The sequence below is a fragment of the Lithobates pipiens genome, unplaced genomic scaffold (assembly GCF_037356315.1).
Source record: "Lithobates pipiens isolate NorthernLeopardFrog02 unplaced genomic scaffold, aLitPip1_a1.2 Scaffold_8, whole genome shotgun sequence".
Lineage (NCBI taxonomy): Eukaryota > Metazoa > Chordata > Amphibia > Anura > Ranidae > Lithobates > Lithobates pipiens.
This window is the reverse complement of record NW_027507903.1, coordinates 659,044,521-659,055,636: the sequence shown is the minus strand read 5'-3', so window position 1 is coordinate 659,055,636 and position 11,116 is coordinate 659,044,521. Positions and strand designations below refer to the sequence as shown.

Genomic DNA, 11,116 nt, shown 5'->3' with positions numbered 1-11,116 from the left:
ACCTCACTCTCTCCACATGAAGAGGTCCCATCACACACCAAGCCCCAGAGGAAGAGAGCATGAGGCGGGTCTCTGGTTTCTTATTATAGTTTTTCCTAGCAGACTGCCTTGTGGTAACAAAGATCCCTGGGATATATAGTCCAGATGCATAGTCATGCAGGGGAACAGCCGTCTGTTGGAACTACCAATACCAAAATCCTTTTGGTTGGGCTCACAAATATGATGTCAATTTGCTAACGCTGGGCACTACAGGGATGACATGACATAAGATAGGCCAGGGAATAGCTGTTTGTTGCAATTATAGACCATATTGCTACATCGTGTTCCATGATCAAGTAATTATCAGTCAATGTATCACAGTCCTGAAAACTGAAAAATGGCCTTGACATGAAGGGGCTGTAACATTACAGTTTTTAGGTGGTTAAACCTAAAAACTTAATCTGACATCAAAAGGTTTTTAAAGAGATCAACCAAGAGATTAGGTCAGCCTCGTCTTGTGCAGAAAAGCTGTAACCAGTTCAGCTACATTTCCAAAGACTTTCATTTCTCTTCTGCTGTCAGCGATGGCGTCTGGTGATCTGAGAGCTGAGTTGGAATGTTCCGTCTGTCTGAACATTTATACCGATCCTGTAACCCTGAGATGTGGAAACACCTTCTGCCGGGTCTGTATTGATCGTGTGTTGGATACACAGGGGGCGTCTGGAGGATATTCCTGTCCTGAATGCAAAGAGAAGTTTCCGGATCGTCCTGCACAGCACAGGAACATAACACTATGTAATATAGTGGAGAATTTCCTACCTTCTCAGCCAGATCGGCGGGAGTCCAGGGTCATCTGTACTTACTGTGTGGACTCTCCTGTACCTGCTGTTAGATCCTGTCTGCTCTGTGAGGTTTCTCTGTGTGATAAACACCTGAGAGTCCACAAAAAGTCCCCAGAACACGTCTTAACTGATCCAACCTGGTCCCTGGAGAGCAGGAAATGCTCCGTCCATAAGGAGATTCTGGAATATTACTGCACTGAGGATGATACCTGTGTCTGCGTGTATTGTATGATTGGAGGACATAAAGGACACCAGGTGGAGTCATTGGATGAGGCTGCTGAGAAGAAGAAGGAGTCACTGAGGAATGTTCTGCAGAAAGTTCTGACAAAGAGAGAGGAGACGGAGAAAAGAGTCCAGAGTCTGCAGGAACACCGGAGGAAAGTAGAAGAAGAAGCAGCTGGTGACACTGAGAGAGTCACTGCCCTGTTTAGAGATCTCAAGAGACGTCTGGAAGACCTTGAGAAGAGAGTCCTGAGGGACATTCGTAACCAGGCAGAGCAGATCTCCATCTCCATGTTGGATTTCATTGGGGATCTGGAAATAAAGAAGGAGGAGCTGTCCAGGAAGTTGCGTCACATTGAGGAGCTGTGTAACGTGATGGATCCACTGACTGTCTTACAGGAATCAGACACAGGTGACTTGTGTGATACTGAGGATGGAGATAAGGATGAATCAAACACAAGTGACTTGAATGATATTATGAATAAAAATATTGAAGAATCAAACCCAAGTAATTTGAACGATACTGAAGATAAAAATATTGAAGAATCAAACCCAAGTAATTTGAACGATACTGAAGATAAAAATAATGAGGAATTAGACAAAAGTGACTTGAATGATACAGAGGATAAAGATAATGAGGAATCAGACACAAGTGGCTTGAATGATACAGAGGATAAAGATAATGAAGAATCGGGCATAAGTGACTTGAATAATACCAAAGATAAAGATAAGGAATTAGACACAAGTGACTTGAATGATAAAGAGGATACCGATAATGAGGAATCAGACAAAAGTGACTTGAATGATACAGAGGATAAAGATAATGAGAAATCAGACACAATTGAATTGAATGATACAGAAGATAAAGATAATGAGGAATCAGACGCACGTGACTTGAATGATACAGAGGATAAAGATAATGAAGAATTGGACACAAGTGACTTGAATAATACCAAAGATAAAGATAAGGAATTAGACACAAGTGGTTTGAATGATAAAGAGGATACAGATAATGAGGAATCAGACACAATTGAATTGAATGATACAGAGGATACAGATAATGAGGAATCAGACACAATTGAATTGAATGATACAGAGGATACAGATAATGAGGAATCAGACACAATTGAATTGAATGATACAGAGGATAAAGATAATGAGGAAACGGACACAAGTGACTTGAATAATACCAAAGATAAAGATAAGGAATTATACACAAGTGGTTTGAATGATACTGAGGATGAAGATGATTAGAAATCAGACACAAGCGACTTGAATCAGACACGGGTGACTTGAATGATACAGAGGATAAAGATCATGAGGAATCAGACACAAGTGACTTTCATTTTTTAGTTTTTTAGGTTTAGTTTATTTCGAACATACAAAAGAAAACAAAAAAAAAAACATAAAAAATAAAAGAAGTAATCATTCAGTAGTAGACAAATAATAAAAAATAATTTAGTTTACATATCCGAAAAGGAGTGGGAAGAAGTATAAACATATTTAATCCCACCCCTTCTGCGTAATTATTATTAAATTATTCTGAGCCCCATTGCTATAAAGTAATACAATAATTAATAATTCAAATATAATATACTAATTACCAATAATCTAGCTATATAATCATACACATATATGCATACATACATGGACACACACACCCAGACCAAACTGAAGGTAATACAAAAAAAAAGAAATCAATAACAATATTATTCAACACAAAATAATAGTTCAAACACCTTCATTCTCATACCTTGTAAAAATCATCTCTTTATACTTCTTTTTAAACTGGTTTATGCAAATAAGTTTCTCCACTGCTTCACAGTTTCACTCCACATATAGAAATACAGAAGCTTTTCCTAGTTATCTACACAGTCAGAGTCTTAGAATTAAATACCCCCCTTAGATTATACCTCCCCTCCCTTATAATAAATAATTGTATATTTCCTGGTAGTAAATTGTTTTTTGCTTTAAATATTATTTGTGCAGTCTCTAATTGCACCATGTCCTTGAATTTTAGGAGTTTTAACTGTAAGAATAATGAGTTTGTGTGATTCCTGTATCCTGCCCCATAATGAAATCTGTATTGCTTTCCTTCGCAGTATAATCAGTGGATATATTCTAGTTATATAATTATTGCCCCACACCTCTGCACAGTAATTAAGATATGGAGCAACCATTGAACAATAGAACATACAGAGTGATTTATAATCCAGAATATGTCTCATTTTATGTTTGAAACCTGCCGTGCTTTAGGACACTTTGGAATGCTCATGCTTAATATGTGATTTCCAACAGATTTGATCATCTGTTATCACCCAGAGATATTTAATTTCATTAACTCTTTCGATATTAACCCCTTCCATCTTAATATGTATGTGTGCGTTAATTCCATAGTTCCCAAAATGTATTACTCTTGTTTTGTTCAGATTTAATGATAATTTATTTATTATCAAACTATAATTTCAAGTGACTTAATTCTGTATTAATCACCTGTGTTAGATCCTGCAAATCACCAAAAATAAAAATAAAAAATATTAGTATCATCAGTAAATGACATCATCTTCAATGCTTTTGATACCATACATCAGGGTTGCCCAGCCGCTGGCCCGTGGCGCCCTCCGATGTGGCCCACCATGTCTTGCTCTGAGATGGCGGGTTGGCAAGCCCATATCTTGGGTTCCCGACCCGCCATCTCCGAGCTTCAGTGCTAAGAACGGAGCCGCCGCTAGAGGAAGCAGAGCCGATGCTTCCTGTATAGCGCCGGCTCCTTCACACGCGGAGTGATACCAAATGTACTCCGCCTGTGACAGGAAGCATCCGCTCTGCTCTCTACTGCAGTTGCATGCTTCTGTCACACTGATGCTTGGGGATAGCAGGTCGGGACATGGGACCCAGCGATCTGGGACAGCAGCCATCAGTAGCAGCCAGCAGTACCAGTCATCGGTGGCAGCAGTACCGGTAAGCAGTACCAGTACCTGTCAGCAGTACCAGTAAGCAGTACCAGTACCCGCAAGCAGTAACAGTACCCTCCAGCAGTACCAGTACCCGCCAGCAGTACCAGTACCCACCAGCAGTAAAAGTACCAGTAAGCAGTACCAGTATCCGCCAGCAGTAACAGTACCTGCCAGCAGTACCAGCCAGCCACACCAGTCAGCAGTAACAGTACCCACCAGCAGTACCAGTCAGCCGCACCAGTCAGCAGTACCAGTACCCGCCAGCAGTAACAGTACCAGCCAGCAATACCCACCAGCAGTACCAGTACCAGTCAGCAGTACTAGTACCATCAGTACTGGCCAGCAGTATCAGCTAGCAGTACCCACCAACAGTACCAGTACCATCAGTACCAGTACCCACCAGCAGTACCACCCAGCGGTACCCACCAGTAGTACCAGTACTAGCCAGCAATACCAGCCAACAGTACCAGTATGCAGTACTAGTACCATCAGTACCGGCCAGCAGTACCCCCCAGCAGTACCTTCAGTACCAGTACCCACCAGCAGTACCAGCCTGTCAGCAGTACCCACTGGCAGTACCAGCCCTGGAGGACAGCCAGCAGAAGCCACCAGCCATCACCACCTGGGGGGCAGCAGCAGCCAGCTGCAGGAATCCTGAGGAAGAAGTGAAGATTGAGGTCAGTGGAGGTCAGGTAAACCTCTGTGCATCAGTGTGAAAGCAGCCTTAGGCCCCTTTCACACGATCGGTCCGACCAGGTTCGCCTGTCTGTTTTTCAGGTGGACTCAAACGGACTCTCCATTCACCTCTATAGAGCGGCAGATGTAAACAGATTTGTGTCCATTTACACCCGCCTATCTGCAATCCGATCTGCTTAAAAAAACGGAAGGGGGATCTGTCCGGGTGGATTGGAGGGCCCTTAGGGTAGCGCGGGCTGCATCCATGTCTGCTCTTCATATGCAGAGTGGACACAGACCTGCCATCCGCCCGCTACGCTCATTGTGGCCCCGGGACCGGTTACCAAGTGCCTAAAGTGGCCCCTCTCTCCTCAAAAGGTTGGGGCACTCCTGGCATACATAAATCATTGATATAAAAAAATAAACCATTTAGGGCCCAACACTGACCCCTGGGGGTCGCCACAAGTAATGTCCAAACATGATGAACAATAATCACCCAAACTGCCTCCTGTTAGTGAAATAACTCCTCACCCAGTTTAACACTTTACTCCCAAAACCATAATGTTCTAGTTTACTAAATAATATGTCATGGTTTATTGCGTCAAATGCTTTTTTTTTTTTTTTTTTTCAGGATAAGAATATCCCAACTACTGTATATGGTGTTTCTAGTTTACAGAATTTGTAATTTCCGCAATTGAATCTATTCATTCCAGTCTATTTGATCTAAATCCATACTGGTCTTCAGCAAGCCATTTATATTTTTCTATACATTTTTCCAAATGTTTTTTCTAAAATTTTGGAAAATTGTGGTAGTAATGATACAGGCCTATAGTTTGTGAAATGGTGTCTGTTCCGCGATTTATATAGAGGGGTGACATATCAACACCATTGCAGTCAGTAGATGTTTTATTTGTTTTATTTGTTTTTATTGTTTTATTTTTTTTATTTAGCAACAGTATCTATAATTTCTCTTCCATTCACTGTTGTGAGGAACATTGAACTCACATTTCTGTCTATAAAAATGTCAATCTGATCCTCAGATGTTACTGGATCAGGGATTTGCTCTGCAAGATCAGGCCCAATACTCTCAATTTAAAGAATGTGTTGAACGTATTAACCACTTCATCCATATTATACTTTCCCTCATTATCAATAAGAAAATATTTAGGGTAACTCACTTGTCTCACTTGAAATTATAGACACTGTTGCTAAACTCTAGACACGTGCCCTGCCAAAAAAATAAAAATTGTTTTCATTTTCGTTTAATTTGCTTTTTTTTCGAAAATTCATAAATTCTAAAATTCGAAAAAATTAGAAACATTTGGAAATCGAAAACTTGGAAATTCGAAAATCCAGAAATTATAGACACTGTTGCTAAACTCTAGACACGTGCCCTGCCAAAAAAATAAAAAAATTTAAATTTTCGTTTAATTTGCTTTTTTTTGAAAATTTGTAAATTTGAAAATTTGGAGTTCCTAAATTAAAAAAAATCGAAAATTCGAGAATTCGGAAATTTGAAAATTCAGAAATTAGAAAAAATTAGAAACATTTGGAAATCGAAAACTTGGAAATTCGAAAATCCAGAAATTATAGACACTGTTGCTAAACTCTAGACACGTGCCCTGCCAAAAAAATAAAAAAATTTAAATTTTCGTTTAATTTGCTTTTTTTTGAAAATTTGTAAATTTGAAAATTTGGAGTTCCTAAATTCAAAAAAATCAAAAATTCGAGAATTCGGAAATTTGAAAATTCAGAAATTAGAAAAAATTAAAAACATTCGGAAATCGAAAACTTGGAAATTCGAAAATCCAGAAATTATAAACACTGTTGCTAAACTCTAGACACGTGCCCTGGCAAAAAAATAAAAAAATTAAAATTTTCGTTTAATTTGCTTTTTTTCGAAAATTAGTAAATTCGAAAGTTCGAAAATTTGGAGTTCCTAAATTCAAAAAAATCGAAAATTTGAGAATTCGGAAATTTGAAAATTCAGAAATTAGAAAAAATTAGAAACATTCGGAAATCGAAAACTTGGAAATTCGAAAATCCAAAAATTCTAAAATCTGAAAATTCGAAATAATAACGAACTAACTAATAATAACTAACTATTAAATTATGGGTATTGGAATTTCCTTTCAAATTTGGCTGTTAGTGAATGTAGCGAATACAAATTTGTGTGAAGTTACAAATGATCCAAAATAACAAATGCCGCATCTAAACAAATAGAACGTAAAAAAATTAATAATACATATCAATCATATTTATTTATTATTATTGCTATTTATTATTATTAATTTGTTATGTTTACTAACAGCCAAATTTGAAAGCAAATTCCATTACCTATAATTTAATAGTTAGTAATAGTTAAAGGGGAGGGCCAGCCGGGAAAAAAAAATGTAAAAGTCAGCAGCTAACAAACACTGTAGCTGCTGACTTTTAATAAGAACACTTACCTGTCCTGGGTGCCCGCGATGTCGGCCGCCCAAGGCCGACCATCCCTCGGCTCTTGGGTCCCGGCGCCGCCATTCCAACTAAGGGAAACTGGCAGTGGACCCTTATGGCTTCACTGCCCATTTCCTACTGCGCATGCGCGAGTTGCACATCGCTTTTTAAATGGGGTGTGCTGTGTTCTGGGACACACACAGTCCCCACAAAACACCGCGCCCCATTCACTAGAAGCCGACGTGAGGAGGAGAGGACTGAAGATCACTGCGGAATACGAAGAGGCAGATTAGGACGATCTGCCTAGCAACAGGCATTTCTGGTAAATTAAAAAAAAAAAATTTCCTCCAATTTTTAGGAACGTTTTTACGCAATTTTGATTTTAGAGTGGCCCTTCACTTTAAGTTATTATTAACTAGTTATTATTTCAGGTTTTCAATCTTTTGGGGTTTTCAAATTTTCAGATTTTTATTCTTATTTTTGGATTTTTGATTTCCGAATTTTCGAATTTTGAATTCCGAATTTCCAAATTTTTGGGATTTTCGGATTTTCAAACTTCCGAATTTTCGGATTTTCACATTTCCGAATTTTTTCAGATTTTTCACATTTCCGAAATTTTGAATTTCCGAGTTTTCAAATGTTCGAATTTCCAAATATTCCGAAAAAATTCGAAAATTCTAAAATTGCGGAAATTCGGATATTTCTGAATTAACAAATTTGTTGAAATGTTGTTAAAAAGACGGATTTGGAAACTAAACAAATTGCACGTCTACTAAACTCACAAATAAAACATCTCCTGACTGTGATGGCATTGATATGAAAATTGGTAAAAGGGTAATTGATGGGGATTTCATTTTTTTTATTATAGTATTTAGTATATTCCATATCCCTTTAGCAACGAATGACACATGTATGGGAGTCTGATAAGGCTGCACAGCCCGATACAAAATGTTTAAAAGGAAGTGGAGAATTCCCCACGGGGCTTTTTAGCAGCAAATAGGAGTAAAAAAAAAATGATAAAAATTATTGATCTTATTTATCAGGAGACAATAGGACATCAATATGATACAAACGTTAAAATGCGAGCTCTGGTGTACACAATGCGAGACAATTTGGACTAAGAAGGGGAAGCAAACAGTAGATAATACCATATGATATAACTGATAAACAATATACATCAGAGGGTGCTCCGTCACAGTATTGATGAATTATAATGATATTATCCAATTTTTAAGATATGTTTGTATCATATTGATGTCCCATTGTCTCTTGATAAATAAAATCAATCATTTTTATGATTTTTTATTTTTTTTTTACTCCTATTTGCTGCTAAAAAGCCCCATGGGGAATTCTCCACTTCCTTTTAATTCCACATCCCTTTAACCACTTCAGCCCTGGAAGGTTTTACCCCACCAGACCATTTTTTTTTTTTTTTTTTTTTTTTGCGATGTGACGTTGTACACAAACAAAATTGATGTATTTTTTTTTCCCCACAAACGGAGGAGCTTATTTTTGTTGGTATTTGATCATCTCTGTGGTTTTTATTGTTTGGACTATAAAAAAAAAATAAAAAAAGACCAACGATTTTGAAAAAAAAAAACTATATATTTTTTTTACTTTCTGCTATAAAACCTCCATTTAAAAAATGTAAAAAAAAATCACATTTCTTCATCAATTTAGGCCAATATGTATTCTGCTATATATTTTTGTTAAAAATTTACTAGTAATGGCGGCAATCGGCCATTTTTTAGCGGGACTGCGCCATTGCAGCAGATGCATCTGACACTAAGTGACGCTTTTTTGGGGGGCCAGTGACACCAATACAGTAATCAGTACTAAAAAAAAAAATGCACTGTCACTGTACATATGACACTGGTAGGGAAGGGGCTATCAAAGGATTAGGTGTGCTCCTAGGGAGTGAGTTCTAACTGTGTGGGGGATGGACTGACTGGAGGAAGAGAGAGATCTGCGTTCCTGAATAGCAGAAACACAAGATCTCCATCTTCCTCTGTGACAGAACAGCAGGACTGCATTGTTTTACGAGCGATTGTCAGGTCCCCGGCAGCCATTACTGGCAGATCCGCTGATTGGCTCCCGCTGTGTCACAGCGGGAGCGCGGCTCTGGCGGCGTGCGCACGCACCCCAGAGCCGACAACAGGAATCACGTACAAGTTGAAAATCTCCGTGGGGCGGTCCTTAAGTGGTTAATGTTATTCCTGTTATCTTCCAGTAGTTTATTATAATATTCTTTTCTAGCTATTTTCATAATACTGGTTCATTTGTTTTTATATGTTTTTTATACTTAACTTCTGCATCCTTCTCTGTCCCATGAATTATCTGTATAGCCTATTAAAACATTTTTTTTTTTTTTACAGGCATTTTGTAAACCCTTTGTAATCCAAGGGTGATCATTGTATTTTATTTTTAATTTTTTTTCTATAGGACAATTTTTATCATATAGTCTTTTACATATATTTAATAATTCGTCATACTGCATGCACTATTTATGGCATTGCCATCATATACAATTTACCAGTTTTGTGCTATTAAATCCTTTATAAATGCCGTTATTGTTTCTCCAATTCTCCTTCTTCTGTATACTATTTATTTCTGAGGTTGATTCATTCTGAAGTTGTCATATACAGTGGGAACCTCGGTTTACGAGTAACGCGGTTAGCGAGCGTTTTGAAAGACGAGCAACTTTTTATTTTATTTTTGAAATCCTGACTTGGTTTGCGAGTGTTGTCATTGGATTCAAGCCAATGGGGTGTGCAGTGCCGCATGTGGCCAGAGGTGCGGGGTGGCGCCGGGGACACTCAGAACTATTCGGAAATACTCTGAACCACTCGGAAATACTCGGAAACACTCAGAAATACTCAGTTTCCGAGGCTCTCCGAGTTCAGCCGAGCTGCCCCCGAGTATTTCCGAGGCTCTCCGGCGCCCCCCTCCCATCTCTGGCCACATGCGGTATTGAATGCACTGGAAGTCAATGCAGAACAAATTATCTTCATTTCCATTGGCTTCTATGGGGAAACTCGCTTTGATATGCAAGTGCTTTGGATTCCAAGCATTCTTCTGGAGCGGATTATGCTCGTAATCCCAGGTTTTACTATACTTCAAAAACTGGCAGCTGGTCACTAAGGTCACTATATAATAGTCCACTGCTTACAATATTATTTGTAAATATTTTATCAATTAAAGTGGCCCTGTGAGAAGCTATCCTAGTGGGTCTGGTGATTTTCGGACACAGATTCATACTCTATACTATATAGTGTTAAAAAAAAAAATCCTCTGTTATTTTATGTTTATTTGGATTAGGCAAATCAATATTAAAATCTCCACAAATTAAAAAAAAATTGATGAGTTTTTCTTATAAACATTCCCTCTATCCATGGTTCTGGGCAGTGAAGGGCCAAAATAGGCACCACACCCCAATTATATACAAAAGGGAAAGGAAGAATTTTTAAGGTGGCCGAAAATAAAGTTACTACCTATTGCAAAAGATAAAATTGAAACATATTTATTTTGTAACGATTTAAAATTGATAAAAATTCATTATCATATCAACACGCGATTCATACGACGGTGCAGCCACTTCAGCTCTACATGTTTCGCCCCAATGAGCTTCTTCAGGTCGACTTAAGAGTGCCGCATGAAGTTGATACTATAAGTGAAAAAGACATGCATGAATAATTACGAAGTGATACATTGTATAAATTACATTCTGCTCAATTTTTATATTTTTTGTACATGTGTTATTTATAAACGTTGAATTAAAAGAGATAGGCCTACTGAAGAGGAACTGCAGTCTGCTCACATCATTTGTAATAAAAACATCTTTTCCATGCTGAAGCTTCCCTCCGACGACTTTGCATATTATTTTATATATACTGGGATTCTGTACTTGCCAAATATGCTGCACAAAATCTCCCTCCGCAGCCATTTTAACTGTGGGCAGCTGAAGCTGCTGCCTGTTCACTTCCTTGATTTACACAGACTCAC

At 38.2% G+C, this 11,116-nt stretch overlaps 1 protein-coding gene across 1 annotated transcript; it reads left to right on the top strand.

Moving 5' to 3' along the window:
- Nucleotides 1-546: 546 nt before the first annotated feature.
- Nucleotides 547-5,272, top strand: LOC143961777 (uncharacterized). The gene has a single exon (XM_077471116.1). The coding sequence runs from the start codon at nt 564-566 to the stop codon at nt 2,295-2,297; it is 1,734 nt and encodes a 577-aa protein (XP_077327242.1). The 5' UTR covers nt 547-563; the 3' UTR covers nt 2,298-5,272.
- Nucleotides 5,273-11,116: the final 5,844 nt, after the last annotated feature.